At 40.9% G+C, this 20,569-nt stretch overlaps 1 protein-coding gene across 3 annotated transcripts in view; it reads left to right on the top strand.

Moving 5' to 3' along the window:
- The window catches only part of GLI3 (GLI family zinc finger 3), a 181,793-nt gene that overhangs the window by 97,660 nt on the left and 63,564 nt on the right, over nt 1-20,569 (top strand). For all 3 annotated transcript variants that reach the window (XM_075271224.1, XM_075271223.1, XM_075271225.1), the window contains 2 exons: nt 10,230-10,435; nt 13,028-13,180. In XM_075271224.1, coding sequence (XP_075127325.1) covers nt 10,230-10,435; nt 13,028-13,180 — 359 coding nt within the window. The remainder of the gene's footprint in view (nt 1-10,229; nt 10,436-13,027; nt 13,181-20,569) is intronic.

Below are 20,569 nucleotides of genomic sequence, written 5' to 3'. Positions count from 1 at the left end.
CTTTCTGATTTCTACAAACATCTGGTTGAACCCTGCAAGCTGCTGTTCTTGGTGAGGAAAGGGAATACAGCAAGAGGGCGTTCACACTTGTGCCCGTGTCCGCCCTGTGTCATGCCCTACATGTCCAACTTTGTTTCCGGGTAAAAAAAAACGGTTTCACTGCGGAGAGGCTACAGGCAGACACCTGCGCTTTGCTTTAAAACCATTCAAATGAATGAGTTTTAAAGCAGACCGCCGGGAAGCCATCGCCTGTCCAGTTTCGCCGGGGCTGAGGACGGAAACCCGGCAGACTGACACAGGGCGGACACAGGCGCAAGGGTGAACGCCCCCTTAGTTACTTGCAGACACCTCAAGTTGTGGATTGACTTCCCTGATAAAGAATCAGGCTTGTGGAATTGGGTAAAAGAGAGTAAGCTTAGGTTATCTTCCCTGAAAACAAAGGATCATGTTCCGGTGGAGAGTTCAGAAGCCCCCATACCAATAAGATAATTGACTGATGTAGGTGTGGCTAGCCTTACTCCTATGTACACATTTTAATCTATGCCGTTTCAATTAGATTTTTTTGTTATTTTAATGATATTACTAGTAAAGCATCATCAGTTTATGGAATTGATGTGTGTAACTGCTCAGAGAGATGGCACTAGATGTTGGCTAGATATAGGATATCTCCAAAATACATCCCCCTCTATTCTCAGGATTGGTGGTAGTCTCATTGGTTAGACCCCAGTGACCAGCAGTTTTTCTAAATATTTTTTGTGCACAACCCTTTTAAAGGTTTTAACATTTGTTTTATCGTTGGACCTATTACACTGCTGAAGATGACTAATTCTGACTATATAAGTTTTCTGATCAGCTAATTGGTAATGCATGGGCAAAGAGAGTCATCCATCTAAAGATAGTCTTCTTTATTTTAGTCTGATGATACTACACACCACTTATAAATGCTGCGGGCTGCTCTCCGGCTGGTCTAGATAAGCCATTAGGAGGTTATCGGAGTGCAGTGCAACTGTCCAATTCTTCCTCAATGGAAAAAAAATAATAATCAGAGGTTACGAGGTTAAGCAAAGAGATGGAGAAGAGAGAAAAAAGTGCAGGTTACATGCAATGTTTGGCTGGCGTTGTACAGCGGTACTAAGCACATCCACTCTGTGGCTGAGACTTCATGATTAATGGTGTTTATTCTTGACAGAAGCCTCCTCTATTTATCTGCAATACAGTTTAGTGATTTTATCAGTCACCTGAATGAGAAATATTCAGTCATACCAATATTGCAGTGTAAATTGAGTAGAGTCACTTTTTATTATATCTCACAGCCTTATCATCCTCACAGTAATTTTCTCGCAGTGGTTTGATACGGAAAGGCTGGATTTAGCTGTACTTGACACAAAGCCTCTTCAATTCCACTGAAAGTTCAGACTGCTCTTAGAAATGCAAAAGAAAAAAAAATACCTCACTCTTATCCAAGCAATTTCAGGATTTGAAAGAATACAGATAAAGAAGCTGAGACCTGGATGGGGAAAACGATGTAAATGTGGAATCGTCTAATAGCAGTAAAGTGACTTGTGAAAAGGTCCTTCAGTATTATAACTTTCAGGCTCAGTTTAAAGCGTTTTGCCTTGATATGTAGCTCTGTTTGTTCTAATCAATGACAAGCGGGCTTTGGTCTCAGGGAGACCCTATCCTTCATCTAAATGATTACAGACCCTTAGCGGCTGTTTGGAAATTTCCATGCAGTATTTAGAGCCATATGAAATGAACCTCAAAGGGAAGTGCACATGTTTAATAAAACAAGCATTCACTAATATCCTTGGGAACTTTTGCAGACCATAATTGCCTCCTCACAAAAGATGCTAACCTTAAGATACCGTAACTGGCTTGTCAGCAGTATTTGGAAAGAAAGTTTTATGTTGTTTTTTTTTTATAATGGTTCATATAGTTACTAATATTTTTGGTTATAAGTTTTTATCTCACAACTAAAACTGTTTTGCAATTGCCCTATAACGGTATAGAAATGTCTTGGAAGGAGGTTATGGCCGATAGTTCCCCCTAATGAGCACACAAAGAGCCGCTCTTGCCCTTGTGGACCCAACCAGCCTATGTATCATATAGTCGCTCATTCATTTGAATAGCTGCTATGATATATTACAGTTTGGCCACGGGAGGTGAAATATGTGACCCTGCAATAACAGCTGATCACCGGTGGTTAGAGAAACGGAACCCTTAACAACCACTTGATCATTGGCTGGGGGGTAGTTTAATATAACATTTACGGTGCCTGAATAGCCTTTTTAAAGGCTAGTCACGCATATGTAGGGCTCTATCAGCATGATTTTGCTGATAGAGCCCCTTTAAGGTGTTTGTGTGAACATTGTAATGGTTTTTGTCTTCTATCAAAAAGAATAATTAACATTTTTGAGGAAAAACACATAAATTGTACTTATTAAACTGAATGCCCACCTACTGTGACGTGTGTTTGCCAAAACATTCAGTGTTTTCTTATGTCTTGTGATGACTGTTTCTGTGGCCCCATGGTACATTTATGTCCATCCACACTACTCATCTGTGCTTCACATGTCCAAACATGTGTGTGAAGAAATGAATAGTTTTTCAAAACAGCATGGTTTTGTGATATTGTGTCACAAGATTACTATCCCATATGTGTCTATGTGTGAACAACCAGTAGTCGTTCTTTGAATTGCAGTCTGCCAAGGGTTCTGCTAGCATGTAGTTATATTGTATAGAATTGGTTTCATAGACCTTAATCAAATTCTAGCTAAGGTAGGAATAGACATATCTGTATGTATACACCGTAACTGTGTGAGGTTTACTGTTAGATATAGTAACCGTTCTACATATTTAGAGAGAGAGTCCAAGAAGTTTATCAGCATGGATAGAAATCCCTGGTGTTGTACACCGATGCTAAGCTAAGTTGCTCCATTTGGTTATTATCGTGCAGGAAGCGCCGTTACGTTTCCAGTAGTATGGATTTATAAGAAGACTGCAGGTGTGAGATTCCCAAAGGCTGTTTGACAAATTAATTGCTTCCTGAGCTGTGTTCTCACACGACATGCCCTCTTTTTTGAATAGCCCAGATTCTTCAGACCATTGCTGTATCTGTTACTAATGGAGCTGGAGACACTGAAGTGCATGCTCCTAATAGCCTTACTATTTCTTTGTCACTTGATTCATTAATTGAAAACAGACTATGCATTTTGGCATTTTGCTATTCCTGTAATGCAGCCTAATGTTATAAGTGACTATGTTTTTTTTTCAGTGTATGCAACATGAAATTACCTTGTCATTCAATATAAAAACTATAGTTTTATTGTATAATAACTGAATGATCGGTAACTGATCTCCGTATGATTGACAATCATTATCTGAGTTCTGATACATAATTAATATCTCTTATAGTTAGGGAAGACAAGGTAGACATCACCCTTCAAAAAGGTGATGGTTATTTTCTCCACCACAATGTGCACAATTTAAATTCTGATGTGTACTGCCTATTCCCAACTATACAGGAAAAACCACAGTGGAGGCAGTTGTGACGCAGGACTTCAGCAGCAGAAGGGTCTAATGCCCTGTTCACATCTGCTTTTGTATTCCATCCAGACAGAGTCCGCATGGAGACCCCCCCCCCAATCGGAATACAAACGCAATTGCAAGCGCTGTGCTGTAAAACCACACGGACCCCATAGACTATAATGGTTTGCCGCGCACTGCCTGCACGAATCATGCAGATGTGACCGAACCCTAAGCTAGAGTTGAATTTGTACTTAAAGGGATATTCTCATGATCATACCTATATTTAGATTTGTAAACAATTAAAAGTTGAAATTTTTTGCAAATGTAAATCATTACAAATTTTACAGTTTTAAAAATGTTCTACAAATATATGGGAAAAATATGCAAATCTGTCTCCCAAGATGTAAACAGGGAGACAGTGCCTCTGTTATGCTGCCCTCTATAGCAAGCACCCTGAACATCATGCCCGACTTCCCAGAAGTCTTCACTGCATAATGCGGGGTTATAACCAAATCAATTTCTCAGTTACGGACGGCACCGTTTCTGTCTCTTTGGACTTCATCAGCGCAGCCTAGAGAGAATTGATTTGGTTTAAGTGAGAGGCTGAGAGACCAGATTATGGGGATAACGTCTATCCTTAGGGAGAGACCACCTTCTCAGGTGTGTGGAGACTTATACAGCCATAGTTGCTCTACTGACTGCAAGGGAACATGGGAAAAATATACAAATCTGTCTCCCAAGATGTAAACAGGGAGACAGTGCCACTGTTATGCTGCCCTCTACAAATATATTGTCTACAAATATAAATATGATTGTGATCATGGGAATACCCCTTTAAGGTGTGAGATTGCTCCAGTAGTGTCTCCAAAATCCCTCCTGAACAGGAACTGTAACACAGTTGGGGTACACTTTTAAAGATTGTGTAGGCAGGTTTAACTCAAGGGCCCAATGAGATAGAGGCATCTGTACCAGGAGGTTTTTCTAAAATATTGGAATACATAAGCGATTATAGCAGGAACTGTCACAGCTCAGCTCCTGCTTTAACGCTGTGGTCCGGCTTCTGCATTTGTAGGCGCAATGTGATGATGTCACATCGGGCCTACAACTATGTGAGTGGAGAAAGAGCGGCGGGGGAGCATTGGAAGGTGAGTGTAAGTGTTTGTTTTGTGTTAAACATTAAGGTGGAATATAATGAAGGGGACCCATGAAACTGGGGGCAAATGGGGGGCAACGGCATGACACTTGGGCAGATGAAGGGCGGGGGAGAACGGCATGACACTGGGGCAGATGGAGGGGGTGAACGGCATGACACTGGGGCAGATGAAGGGGGGGAAACGGCATGACACGGGGGGCAGATGAAGGGGGGAGAGAACGGCATGACACTGGGGCAGATGAAGGGGGGAGAACGGCATGACACTGGGGAAGATGAAGGGGGGGGAACGGCATGACACTGGGGCAGATGAAGGGGGGGAGAACGGCATGACACTGGGGCAGATGAAGGGGGGGAGAACGGAATGACACTGGGGCAGATGAAGGGGGGGAGAACGGCATGACACTGGGGCAGATGAAGGGGGGGAGAACGGAATGACACTGGGGCAGATGACGGGGGGGAAAGCATGACACTGGGGCAGATAAAGGGGGGGAGAACGGAATGAAACTGGGGACAGAGATGGAGGGGGGGGACATGAAACTGGGGGCAGAGGAAGGGTGTATATGAAACTGGTGGAGAGATGGAGGGGGGGCATATAATTTATGGGTGACTGTAGGAGGATTATACGGTGTGGGGGCACATGAAAAATGAATAAGAATGGGCAGAGTCAACATAAAAGTCAGCGGAGCTAAATTTGCCGCACATTTTGTCCCTCTTTCTACTCTTCAAAAGTTGGGAGGCATGGCATAGGTGATGCCACGCTCCTGCGTGACGTCACTCGCTTCGTCCACCCCGCAGTGGCGTTCAGTGTCCCGACTCCCGCCTCCTCCATAAGGGGGCCCACTGAGGCTCTGTCGCCCAAGGGCCCTTAAAAACCTGGAGCCGGCCCTGACAGGAGGAGCACTGCCAGAGCCCTGCAAAATGACCTCCAGCAGGCCACAAATGTGCATGTGTCTGCACAAACGGTTAGAAACGGACACCATGGGGATGGTATAAGGGCCCGACTTACACAGATGGGGGTTGTACTCACAGCCCAACACCGTGCAGGATGCTTGGCATTTGCCCCAGAACACCAGGATTGGCAACTTTTTTTTTTTTTTTTTTTTAAATGTAGATTGTGAGCCGCACATAGAGCTCACAATGTTTTTTGTTTTTTTTTCCTATCAGTATGTCTTTTTGGAATATGGGATGGAAATCCATGCAAACACGGGGAAAACATACAAACTCCTTGCAGATGTTCTTTTGCCCTTGGCGGGATTTGAACACCAGGACCCCAGCGCTGCAGTGCTAACCAATGAGCCACCGTGTGGCCCCCAAGGATAGGCAACTTTGCCACTGGCACACTGTGCTCGTCACAGATGAAAGCAGGTTCACACTGAGCATATGTGACAGACGTGACAGAGTCTGGAGACTCCATGGAGAGCGATCTATTGCAACATCCTTCAGCATGACCGGTTTGGCAGTGGGTCATTAATGGTGGGAGGTGCATCCCTCCATGTGCTCGCCAGAGGTAGCCTGAATGCCATTAGGTACCGAGATGAGCTCCCAAGACCTCTTGTCCCTCTTGGCTCTGGGTTCCTCTTAATGCAGGACAATGCCAGACCTCATGTGGCTGGAGTGTGTCAGCAGTTCCTGCAAGATGAAGGCATTGAAGCCATGGACAGGCCCAACCGTTCCTCAGACCTGAATCCGTTTGAGCACATCTGGGACATCGTGTCTTGCTCCATCCACTAATATCACGTTGCACCACAGACTGTCCAGTAGTTGGCAGATGCTTTAGTCCAGGTCTGGGAGGAGATCCCTCAGGAGACCATCCGCAACCTCATCAGGAGCATGCCCAGGCATTGTAGGGAGGTCATACAGGCACGTGGAGGCCACACACACTACTGAGCCTCATTTTGACATGTTTTAAGGACATTACATCAAAGTTGTATCAGTCTGTAGTGTGTTTTTCCACTTTAATTTTGCGGGTGACTCCAAATCCAGGCCTCCATTGGTTAATAAATTTGTTTTCTTTTAAGGGGGCCTTCACACGGAGTAACACCGGGCGTGTATCACAGCCGTACACACCGGCGTTACGGCAGACTGCCGAACACTTCCCATTCACTTCAATGGGAGCGCTTGTAAACGCCGCTGTTACGTGCGCTCCCATTGAAGTGAATGGGAAAGTGTTCGGCAGTCTGCCGTAACGCCGGCGTGTACGGCTGTGATACACACCCGGCATTACTCCGTGTGAATGCCCCCTAAGATTTTTTTATGATTTTGTTGTCATCACATTCACCTTTGTACAGAACAAAGTATTCAATGAGAATATTTCATTCATTCTGATCTAGGATATGTTATTTGAGTGTTCCCTTTATATTTTTGAGCAGTGTATTTTTACAGCATTCTTATTTGTATAACTGGGCATTCTTTCATACATAGTTCCACTTCTTTCTGTGCTGTGATTCTTTGCCCTCAACTGTTGGCCTTTAAGAAAATCTTTTGAGATGATATTAATTCCTAAGGGCAAAGAAGTATCAGAGAGAATAGTATCTACTATAGTGTTTTCTAATATACGTGACAAAGTTCAGTCATTTGCACGCAACATAGCACTATCCAGACAGTGAGCTGGTATTCAAATGTAAATTCTTATTCTGTGGTATAATGTTAAGGAATTAAGCCACTGCTGTATTCTTAGATTCTGCTGGACTTTTCCAGATATTGCTTAAGGCTCTCTAAATCTCATGACAAAATGTATACTCATACTCTGCAGAACACTCGTCTCAGTTTCTTTTTTTTAATGGACCACCGATACTCATAAAGAAAAGTTTTGGTAATAGCAATGGTCTGTACTACGGGACACTCTGCTGAATGCTTTAGGTCAGTGGTCCCCAACCTTTTTTCCACCAGGGACCAGTTTCAGCAAGACAATTTTTCTATGGCCCGGTGGGGGCGGGAAGGGGTGTGGATGGGGATGGGAAGGGGTGTGGATGGGGGTGAGGAATGGGGTGTTGTTGGGGGCAGGGTTAAGCATGGGGGTGTAGATTAGAATCATGTACATATGAAAACACAAGAGAAAGTGCAAACTGACGGACACTGCAGGTTATGAAGATGGCTACTGATGACAGACACTGTTATGAAGATGGATACTGATTAGAGATGAGCGAGTACTGTTCGGATCAGCCGATCTGAACAGCACGCTCCATAGAAATGAATGGATGCACCTGGTACCTCCGCTTTGACGGCGGCCGGCCGCTTAACCCCCCGCATGCCGACTACGTCCATTCATTTCTATGCGAGCGTGCTGTTCGGATCGGCTGATCCGAACAGTACTCGCTCATCTCTAATACTGATGATGGATATCACTTCTAACGCTGCTATTAACTTCACTACAGCCTCACAACAGCTACATTACACATCACAGGGATAAGTGACGTGTAATGTAGTTGCCCAAAGTTTGGTAGGCGAGTGCGGGGTGGAGCCAAGACCCGCTGCATGTCCTGCATAGTACTAGAATCCCGGGCATACAGCGGGTCCCGGCTCAACCCCGCACTTTGCTCACCTTATCCTGATGAGCAACAACCAAGCGACAATACGCGGACCGGTGCAACACGCCCCGCGGCCCGGTAGTGGTCTGCGGACCGGCGTTTGGGGTCCCCTGCTTTAGGTGTATTTCCCCATAGACGCAATGCTATTACTAGACAACAAGTCAGTATTATGTTAGCTTCCTTGTTCCCCTGTATGAAATTGAAGGCAGATGGAAGTACAGTAAGACCCCACTACCCTCTATGAGTAGCAAATGTGAATATGGCGTTATATTGTATATGTTCTTCTTTACCTTTACCCATCATTTTGCCTTACTCTTTCACAAGATATATATTCTATATGTTCCTCTGTGTGGCCAGGGAGCGACTGTGTGGTCACAATGAGTAATAGAATTGGTGTCCTGAACTGACTAAATAGGAATGGGAATTTTCTTATAAAACTGAATTTTCTTGAATTTTTTAAGCCGTTTTATTTATCGTACGTTTAGCAGTACTGAATAGAAAGTGCTGCCCATTTTCTAAAATCTGCATATTTTAGTGTATACGGTAAGTATTTTAATTTTGTGCTGAGAATAAAACAAAGTTGTACAAGTTCCAGATGGAGTAGATAGGAGAGGAATGAGGGAGATGAGACAAGTATCACATCCACCATAGTTTGTTTCATTGGCTCTGGAGCTCTCCCGGGAATTGCTTTGATCTGTGATTAAGATATCTTTCTGTCTAGCCTGGAAGACATGGTAGAGCTGCCTCTAACATTAGATTACAGTCTGCTTTGGTGACATCTGCCAATAGCAGCTCTCACCAATATCAAAACACATCTTCTTCTGTATTGAGGAGCCCTCTGTCTTCTCCCAACATGTTAGTTAATTAGAGCTTCTGTCTTGTTTTTTTGTTCTCCGTTTTAAAGGTAAAATGATATGAAAATTGTATTCAAAACCTAAAATGTCCAAAAACTTGTCCTGCCACAGACAAAATCTGTTTTATTATTTTTAGGAATACGGTGGTCCACTAAAAATACTTTAAAAACAGCATTATTTGTGTCCGATATTGCAGCTCGGCCACTTAGGGTCCACACACATGACCGTTTTATCATCCGTTTTATTTTTTTAACAGCATTAGCATTAGAATGCTTTCCTATGGGCTTGTGTACATGGCAGGTTTTTTAACTGATCAGAGTATATTTCTGAGCGCCATCATTTTTCACTGATCCATTGCCAAACAACAGATTTGATGAATTGTGAGTAGTGAAAAATGGATCAATGAAAAATAGATACTAAATGGATGAAACTTGGGCATCCATGGACTGGGAACTGTATGTACATGAGCTTTTAGTTTACATGCATATAAACATTTTAGAAATTGGCCATAAAAACCAGATGCAACCACCAGTTTTTCAGTTATTTTTCCAAATTTTTTCAAAGATCCCTCATAGACATAGAGAAAGGAAGTGAAAGTGGACAAAAAATAGGGCATATCCTATTTTGTGATGGACTGTTAAAGTGGTCCATCAAATAAACGGATATGTGAATAGTCGCACTGTAATCAATGTTTTCTAAAGATGGTCATGTGGCGGTCGCTACAAAGACAGTATTCACACAGCCATTTTTGATGTTCATGTGAATAATGCCTAAAGCTGACCATACACATTAGACTAATGTCTGCCAAAGCTGATAACTCTGACAGTACCTAGTGACCAACTAATGTGTAATGGAACCTTACAACTTTCCCTTCACAGTAGAATGGAAAAGGATTGTAAAGTTGTATTTGAACATGCTTGAACCTTTTGTTTTCTGGAGAAAATGTTGCGAGAGGTCTTCCTCCCTATCCAGGACACATGCATACAATGCATATTTGTGCAAATTTATGGTTGCATACGATTCTCCGATACTTAGTAAGATTACTCCAATATCAGATGATAAGATAAGCCCTTTTAAAAACATTATTATTGAATGACAAAAAAAAAAAAAAAAAAATCACAACTGGACAGTATTATTGACTGAGATTTTTATCCTCATCTTTTCCAGGCCTTCTGCATTAGCAAGCAGCCCGACATATCCAGATCTTCCATTCATACGGATATCTCCACACAGGAACCCCGCAACAGCTTCAGACTCCCCTTTCAGTCCTCCTCATCCTTACATCAATCCCTACATGGACTATATCAGATCTCTACACAGTAGCCCCTCACTCTCTATGATATCAGCAGCCCGTGGGCTCAGCCCTACTGATGGTAAGTTTATACAACAGTGATCTAGAAGGAGAAAGTAGAAACTTTCTATGGAATGCTAGCCTTATACCATATGTGTGGTCGTTGCTGCAGGTTTAGCCACCCTGCAGATGGTCCACAATGATTAAAAAAATGATCTTGCTGCCTTATTTCTTTACTTTTTTTACAGTGCTGTGATAACTAATTTACTCCTCAAAAGCCTTCAGCAATATATGAAACCTTAACTGGAGAACCTTGGATTTTAGCTTTTAACTTAATCATAGTCACTGTCAGTCTGATCAGATTGTAATCCTAGGCTGGATGTTAAGATTTCACATTGGATGTGCACGGCTTTTAGATGACTATCACAAATGCATACACTCAGTCTCAATGCCAGGTGTGATAGGTATGATCAACATTGTGTAAAATGAGTTGCTATTAAACGCAAATCCGTTCCTGTTCAGCATGTGAAAGGCATCCCCAGCCGTTTCTTTGCTGGCTGCACGACAGCAAAGGACATGTCTTATCTATTAGACACCTTAATAAATTATAGAAGATAAGGCAGGATGGTAGGAAATTGCTAACATTTCCTCTTTCACTAAACATCTTGCTTTCTGTCCTCTCGCTGCGAGCGCTGCTGTTGACGTGAACCTGCTGTGCGAGAAATGTTCTTCTTTTGTGCCTAAATGTGTAAATAAGATCAGTAATACTGAACATAACTAGAACACCGTTTTCACATCATCTACCATGATAGAATTAACATATTAAAGAGAAATCAAGTCACTGACACAGAACATAAAGTTACACTTACAGAAAAGAAGGCAGTTTGTCACTCGGTAAATATGACTGCCAACGGGAATCTGAGAGATAAAGGAAAAACAAATGCAGTAGATTTTTTTAATCCAACTTTAACAGGACCTGATAGTTCTCAGATTAATAATTGTTATGATTGGACAATCGTAGAAATGTGTATAAGACTGAAAGAGTAAAGAACTGTCAGAGGATTGCCGAAAATGGTTGCAACTGTAGAAGTGGTTTCAGCCCTTGGATGTAGCCAAAACTGACACTGACACTAAGTAGAGATCTTAAAGGGAGTCTGTCTAAATGAATATTGGAATTAAAGCCATCCCAGTACCTTGTATTTCACCTTACACACTTTCCAAATATACCTTTGTTATTCAGCAGTGCAGCTCCATCATTGAGAAAATAGCTGTTTATTAATATGTAAATTAAAGAGGTTGTCCGGGATAACTTGAGATCCCTACATTACTCTAAGCACCCTCCCCCCTCCTACTTTCTAAATAACATCAATTATCAAAAATGAATAGTTACCCGTATCCTTGGGGTGGTCAAGTGATTGCCCCAGGAACATTTTCTGATTATCCGATGAGAGATCCGTTTCCCCATTTCTGGAAACGGATCGTCACCACTACTACTACTGCATGCGCAATAGAGATGGATCATCACTGCTGAGAAGGAGGAGTACAGGAGCAGTACAGGAGGAGCCGTCTCGCCGGAAGACGCGTGGAGGGTAAGTACTGTATAGGAGTTGGGGGTTGGGCTGAGTAGGTAGGGGAGGGCAGGATAGTTAGAGAGACTGGGAAGAGAGGGAGAAGGAGGAAGAAAGGAAGGAGGGGGGAGTAAGGTGAGAGGGATTAGTGAGAAAGTTACATAGCAAGAAGCTGAGCATGTAAACAAAAGCTGGAAATACCAGCAGCCCGCAGAGACACCCATAAGTCACTCAAAACACACTAAAAGGTATATGGGTGCATTTATTACTCCATTAGTAGCACTAACAGACATTAAAAAAAAAAAAAAGTACTAAATTTTTTTTGCCCCGAAAACCCCTTCAGGTGAAAAGGGATTTGGAGGTGGTTCTTGTCTTCCCCAGCATTAGATTAACTCCCCTAACTGCCACCCAACTCTTTCTGGGGAGAGCTGTCACTGAAATGATGGTGAGTTGAGCTGGACAACAGGGAGGTAATAGTGAAGTAAAGCTCAGGGAAGAAAAGAAATGCCCCCAAATCCCTTTTACTCTAACTTGCATATGAATAAAACAGCAATTTTCTCAGTATTGGAGCTACAATGCTGAATAACAAATGTATATTTGGAAATTATGTAAAGAACCCTTCAAGGTACTGTCATTACTTACAATTTTCCAGCTGACAGACTTCTTTTTAAAAGAACTGAAGCACAGATCATGTTAGAAAATTGGATTTTCATTATACAGGGATTAAAGAGGTATAGCATATGGCTGTGATGTGTCATCACTTTATGATCAGCGAGGGTCCAGTGATCGTGAGAATGAAGGAACCTCACCACAAGCATAGTGCTGTGTTCTCTGTAAAGTTTTCTCCTTCCAGTGGTGCTCCCAACCTGAAGGCTGTGCAGGGAGATGCAGCCATCAACCAAGCTGTATTTTCTTGCATTGATTGTGCAAGGATGGCACCAGTACTGCTTCTCCTTAATTCACTGGGTGATGTTATATACTCATGTTTTGTCATCTTGTTATTAGATGGCAATATTCCTTAGATCTCCAGATAGGTCATGAAAGTATAGTTATTGTGCACATAAGACTGTGTGATACTTATTGCTTCTGCATGTTGTATCTTTCAGTTCCACATGCTGGTGTGAGCCCTGCTGAGTATTACCAACATATGGCCTTGCTCGCAGGACAGCGTAGTCCATATGCTGATATCATCACTTCCCCAGCAACTCCAGGTGCTGGAGCCACAGCTCTTCATATGGAGTACCTTCATGCCATGGAAAGTAAGTAATGTATCAGTTTCATGCTTGAATTTTTGTGTTTGAGATGTACCCTTGTGAAATAGGTAACGGTATTGCATTCTTATTTACAATCAGTATTGCTCCATATTTAAGGTTTACTTCAGTTCCTTTTTATTGACACTCTATCCTTAGGATTGTTCATATCAATGGAAAATCAGTAGGGGTTTGACATCCAGAACCCCTCCTGATCATCTGTTTGAAGGGGCCCCAGTGCTCGTACAAGCACTGTAACCCCTTTACTTTTCACTTTGCACACTGACTTATTGATAGCGAGATGTGGCTGTGAGATGTAATTACAGCCTCTCATACTCACTTCTATGGCTGGAATGACATCAGTGTGTGATATAAACAGGGTCATGATCACTGTGGTCCCATAAAACGACTGATCAGTGGCTTCCTTCTATAGAATTGGTTGTCCAGGAATGGCTTTTATGGCCTATCCTTAAGTGACCCTGTACAACTGTAGCTGATCTGTGTGGGGGCAGCTTGTTACGCCCCCACCTGTCACATTATACATATATATATATATATATATATATATACAGTCCTATGAAAAAGTTTGGGCACCCCTATTAATCTTAATCATTTTTAGTTCTAAATATTTTGGTGTTTGCAACAGCCATTTCAGTTTGATATATCTAATAACTGATGGACACAGTAATATTTCAGGATTGAAATGAGGTTTATTGTACTAACAGAAAATGCGCAATACGCATTAAACCAAAATTTGACCGGTGCAAAAATATGGGCACCTCAACAGAAAAGTGACATTAATATTTAGTACATCCTCCTTTTGCAAAGATAACAGCCTCTAGTCGCTTCCTGTAGCTTTTAATCAGTTCCTGGATCCTGGATGAAGGGATTTTGGACCATTTCTTTCTACAAAACAATTCAAGTTCAGTTAAGTTTGATGGTCGCCGAACATGGACAGCCCGCTCTCAAATGATCTGAAAACAAAGATTGTTCAACATAGTTGTTCAGGGTAAGGATACAAAACGTTGTCTCAGAGATTTAACCTGTCAGTTTCCACTGTGAGGAACATAGTAAGGAAATGGAAGAGCACAGGGACAGTTCTTGTTAAGCCCAGAAGTGGCAGGCCAAGAAAAATATCAGAAAGGCAGAGAAGAAGAATGGTGAGAACAGTCAAGGACAATCCACAGACCACCTCCAAAGAGCTGCAGCATCATCTTGCTGCAGATGGTGTCACTGTGCATCGGTAACAATACAGCGCACTTTGCACAAGGAGAAGCTGTCAGGGAGAGTGATGAGAAAGAAGCCGTTTCTGCACGTACGCCACAAATAGAGTTGCCTGAGGTATGCAAAAGCACATTTGGAGAAGCCAACTTCATTTTGGAAACAAAGATTGAGTTGTTTGGTTCTAAAAAAAGGCGTTATGCATGGCGTCCAAAAAGAAACAGCATTCCAAGAAAAACACTTGCTACCCACTGTAAAATTTGGTGGAGGTTCCATCATGCTTTGGGGCTGTGTGGCCAATGCTGGCACCAGGAATCTTGTTAAAGTTGAGGGTCGCATGGATTCCACTCAGTATCAGCTGATTCTTGAGAATAATGTTCAAGAATCAGTGACGAAGCTGAAGTTACGCCGGGGATGGATATTTCAGCAAGACAATGATCCAAAACACTGCTCCAAATCAACTCAGGCATTCATGCAGAGGAACAATTACAATGTTCTGGAATGGCCATCCCAGTCCCCAAACTTGAATATCATTGAACATCTGTGGGATGATTTGAAGCGGGCTGTCCATGCTCGGCGACCATCTAACTTAACTGAACTTGAATTGTTTGTCCAAAATACCTTTATCCAGGATCCAGGAACTGATTAAAAGCTACAGGAAGCGACTAGAGGCTGTTATCTTTGCAAAAGGAGGATCTACTAAATATTAATGTCACTTTTCTGTTGAGGTGCCCATACTTTTGCACCGGTCAAATTTTGGTTTAATGCATATTGCACATTTTCTGTTAGTAAAATAAACCTCATTTCAATCCTGAAATATTACTGTGTCCATCAGTTATTAGATATATCAAACTGAAATGGCTGTTGCAAATACCAAAATATTTAGAACTAAAAATGATTAAGATTAATAGGGGTGCCCAAACTTTTTCATAGGACTGTATATATATATATATATATATATATATATATATATTGAACAACCCCTTTAAGTGCTTTTATGAAGGTTCAAGACGCAGTATCCAATGGAGTATATTGCATGTGCCACAACATAACATTATTCTAGTATTTGTTATCCATAGAATTTAACCCTTATTTTGTTTTGCACAGTATTTAAATAGAGAAATAAAGTCATCACACTTTTCACTACACATCTGCCCAGTTATTTTCTGGGACTATATCCAACGTCAAACAACTTCTTGAGTGGACCTTGTAAGAACATCAAAGGGAGACTGGGGAAATTTTCAAATATGCTTTCTCGTGCTCTTCTTATTAGACATTTCCAGCTAAGACATTTGTCTTGCCTTTGAGTAGCACTGGGAAGCACAGGGAAATGTTGTGTTTAATCTTAAATTCTTTTGGCCCGAGTAATGGCAGTCTGGCATGGATACAGTCATGTTCTGCTCTAGGAAATGTCGTCTTATTCTCCTGATGGTCTATATACGTATAGTATAGTAGTTGGAGCAGCTAGTAGTTGGAGCAGCATAAAATAACACATGACCGACAAGTCAACCTTCAGGCTATGAAGGCTTAGAACACAATTCAAAGTTATATAATGTGTCGCGTGCCCCATAGAATATTCAGGCTGAATGCAAAAACTGGATGACAGCCAAAATAGATAGCGTGACAAAAAGTGAGTTGTCTAAATATGGTTCCATACACATGAGTGCTTTGTCAGTATGTGAGCGGTGCTTTTCACGGCTAGCATACTGACTCATTATCTTCTATGGCCCCATACACATAGTCGGGTCCATGCAGGTTGCTGTTCGCTCAGAAGCAAAGGATGGGTCCTATTCCTGCCTGTTTTTTAGCCAGGTTCACTGTTGGAAATCAATGCGTCAGTCAAGGAGCGGGCAGTACACAGACAAGTTTTTTTTCTGTTGCTGCCCTACTATGAAAAAACTATTATAATAATAATAATCATAACTAGAATTACAATCCTTCTTATGTCAAATCTTAGTCCATGATTTATATTTTTTTTACTTATATATGAAATGCTCCATGATGACTGAGATATGTTATATACTATATAAGCAGACAGTAGAATCTTACATTTATAACATGTAGAATTGTACATGTAACATACGGGTAGCTTAGTTTCTGATAACAAAGTTGAGCAACATTCCCTATAAAAAGGTTTTGTAGTCTAGGAGAGATCAATAAACCAGCACTAGCCATCAGAGTTCACATGAATATGTCCACCATTTGCCTGAGTACAACAACTGTAATGCTTACATTTAATGGGTCAGCTTTCGAGGAAGCTCATTAAAGAAGGGATTATTGAATAAATGTTAGACTAAACTATTCAACAAAGCAGACAAAGAATGCCAGACTAGAGCAGACAGGAATCAAATGTCCAGCCAAAAAGCTTTTTTTTCCTGTCTTGCTGAACTATTATTATATCTGCGAGTGAGAAAATGTGCATTTTAAATATAAGTACATGTTTTTATCTCAGTGACATTGGTACAGTGCCTGTACTTAACCATAAGATCGTAGGTATACAGGGATCATCATTTATTTTTGTATTCACTCATAGAGTCCATTCACACGGAGGAAAATGGCGCTTTATTTGACGCTGAATTTTCATCACTGAAAAAAAAGCCTCCCATTGATTTCAATGGGTTCTGCTAGCTTTTATTCCACTAGTAGAAAATTCCGCTAGTAGGAAAAAAAGCTAGCGGCACCCATTGAAGTCAATGGGAGACTTTTTTTTCAGCGCCATATAAAGCGCCATTTCCCTCTGTGTGAATGGACCCTTAGTGTTAAAAAAAAAGTAAGCTTGATAGTAGTTGGTAGGACCCAAGATAGAAATTTGCCCATGGTGGAAACACAATGGGAAAAATTGCAGCGTTTTATAGTCAGCGCAAAGTGGATGGGAACCTCTACAAATATTCTGTCTAAAGCACTATGGGAAGATCCATGATGTGTTTCCACCGCGGTTTATACTTTGCTGTGGGACGTCCCATGGGGCCTTAGCCTTAAGGAAAAAGGAGACACACTGGGGCACATTTATCAATACTGTCTAACTTTGCACGGTCTTAAATTATGAATCCCATTTGTAGTTTTAGACACATTTATGAATCTGTCATATAGACCTTCGTAAATATAGATTGTTTCTAGAAGCTCCAAAATTCTGTCTCACCATGAGACAAATATTTGGCACAAAAAGGACCAATATTTGGCACAAAACATAATGGCATAACATAAGCATGCAAATCATCTCTCGCTTATTGAGACAAATATGTGGCGCACAACAGAAATTTATGGAGCACAAAGTAAATTGTCACCATTTTAAACTTGGTCTACTTTGCACAGGAAAGCAGCACCACATTCGTTCTTTTCTGTTTAATAAATGTTATAAAGTTAGACACTTCAAAACACGCCCATTGTGTTTTGAACCATGCCCATTCTGTTCTGAACCACGCCCATCGTCCATTCTGGTGCACATTTTTCAAAAGTGTCTAGCCTGTCGTAGTTTTCTGTTCTTTCTAGTGCACACTGTTCATAAATATGTCATAAATGCTGTGCACTATGAATTTTGGCACAAATGTAGACAGAAAAGTGTCAGACTTGGATTGGTAAATGTGTTCCAGTGTCTCCTCCACTTCACCAGAATGATCAAAAGCGAGAGAAATAACATCTACTATATTCATCCTTAATGATGCAGTCCAGTTAAAGTTACATTTTAAACCATAAAACATTATAGTGCACGTACACAATGAAATATGCAATTACTTCTTTGCTAGTGATCCTTTTGTGGGCACCACAGTAAAACATGGTATATCTAAAACTTCAAACTGGTTCTGTGCATGATTTTATCCTTTTTGGTAGTTTCATACACAGTCGCATTTGAAGCCAGAGTCAGAATTGCATTCGGAAGGAAAAGTATAAATCCTGCTTTATATTTTTCTTTCTCTTTGAACATTTTGCCACCTTTACAGTGTATATACATTAGTACCTGAAACATTGCATCTGTATGGGTAAATAAACCACTTACTTTTTGCTGCCATCTTCAGTTTTTTTTTCCTGCTTTTAGTGTAGAGCTGAGCAACTATGGCCTAAATCAAATTTGTGATTAATCAGACATTTTATCTTAATTATGATTAATAGCGATGATTTAGGCCCTGCCCCTTTTAAACCACACCCCTTTTACGGCATAATTAAGTATTGGGTTAACCCTTTGAGTCGTCTGTATTTGGGCCCAGTTCAGGAGCTTCAAGTTAACCAAGGGAAAGAAAGATAGGCAGCACTCTCAAAGTATGGAATTTCTTGGGTACACAATTCCAAGGAGGACTGGCTAGACTACTCCAAATACTCTAAGTATGTTAGAAGGATGGACAGCACTCCAACACACAGCTGTCTCCTCTTTTTTGTTGAACGATACATGGTTTTCTACCATGGGCCCTGCCTTTGTGGCTCATCCTTATTTCTATTGATACCTTCAACTGCCTGATGAAAGGCATTGTCAACTGTATGCTATAATTCTCTATGCAACTTACTATGTGGCTTCCATGAACTGTGATTTATTGTAACAATAAAAATAAGCAAGCTCAATCGAATACTATGAGTGGCTTCAAGTTATGCCTCTGGCTGTGAGATACATATATATTTTTTTATATTACACATCTACTGTAGTGCAGTTACCCTTTTGTTGCACATTTTTCCCAGACAAAAAGCCCCAAGCTCATAAAGTTTGTGTAAAACCCCTTAAAATAGGTGCAGACACATGATAAATCTTACAATCTTACAAAATCATCTTACTAAAAGTTGTGCTTTCTGTTTTCATGCTTAGTGTCTGTTTTTTGTAACTTATTAATATGTCTTTTTGCTACTTTTTTGTGCAAGGTTTGCCTTGTATAACTCTATTGCATTCAGTCTCCACTAATGCTAATTATTTGCTGGAACGGTGCTAATGACTAAAAAGACAAATTAAGTTGAAACGCTGAGAAAAACAAAGGCAGTTGACACCGTCTCGTTTTCTTCACATGACGGGAATGTGTGTAGTCAGGTAATGGATGATGGGTGTTTTTATTTAGACAAAGGCTAGTGGGAAAACCAATTAAAATAATTTCCCTGGTCTGTAAATTAATTGTCATTAAGGTGGGCTTTGAATGTCCTATCATTTATCACTGGAGGAAATGAAAGCTTTTGCAGTCAGACTTAAAGAAAACAGTTGACCTCAGTAATACAGTACAAATAAAGTTTTCTATCAACATCGCTTGTATATTAATGTTCATGGATGCAAAATTAGGAAAACTTAGGTCAGCACTGTATGTTTGGTATCTGCATGAAATAATACACTAACTTTAAGAGCACTCAGGATGCGTACAGTGTAGTGTTAATATCTATGAGCCCTTCTTTCTACTGTTGCTACTCTTAAAGGGTATTTAAGCTTTGAACAAACTTTGCATAAATTACAGTGTATGTACATGAGGAAGAATATTAGTTCTTATATTGTGCATTTATTAGTAGCTTTTCCTTCTGCAGACTCTGCCTCTAATTTTCACTTTCTCAAAACTAGAGGGTAGAGGCCCAGCTACTATGACTGCCATAGACAAGACGCAGAACATAGAGAATGAATCTACCCTCACAGGATCATGTTGGGCATTATAGAGAAGCACCTTACTGTATTGCTGTGAATAAATCACTTGGGATAACATAGAAATTTCCTATATAGCTGCTTGCAGCCACAGTCTCTTCTCTCATTCAGTTCTTACTCATAACGCCTGTCTCTATTGACTTCTAATGTGAACTTTAGTCTGAATTCATCAGCGATTTCTGAGTGAATGTCGCTTTAAACAAGGAGAAGTGGAGCAGGTAGAGAACTTGATAAGTGGAGAATGAGGGATTTTAGTTGGATCAGGCATGCCACAGAGTTTCTTATATTTGTTCTTACAATTGATTTATTCAAAGTTTGTTAGGATTGCATTATGAAATTCAATATATAGATTGGATTATTTCCATTTAGCAGGACATTGACCTGTAGGAACATCACATGTAATATTTCATTAGACAGTACTGTAGGCTTAATGAACATCGAACAGTAAAAAGGTTATGGGATACTTTTTTATAGAAGTGTCAGAATTAGTTTAAAAAAATGATCTACTCTCTACTCCATAGTCCCTATTGAAATACTGTTCAGCCTATCACAAGTCATTGCTTTGGCCTGTGATTGGCTGA

The sequence above is a fragment of the Leptodactylus fuscus genome, chromosome 4 (genome assembly GCF_031893055.1).
Source record: "Leptodactylus fuscus isolate aLepFus1 chromosome 4, aLepFus1.hap2, whole genome shotgun sequence".
Lineage (NCBI taxonomy): Eukaryota > Metazoa > Chordata > Amphibia > Anura > Leptodactylidae > Leptodactylus > Leptodactylus fuscus.
Note: the sequence above shows the minus strand (reverse complement) of the source record. Positions and strands in the feature narration are given on the sequence as shown.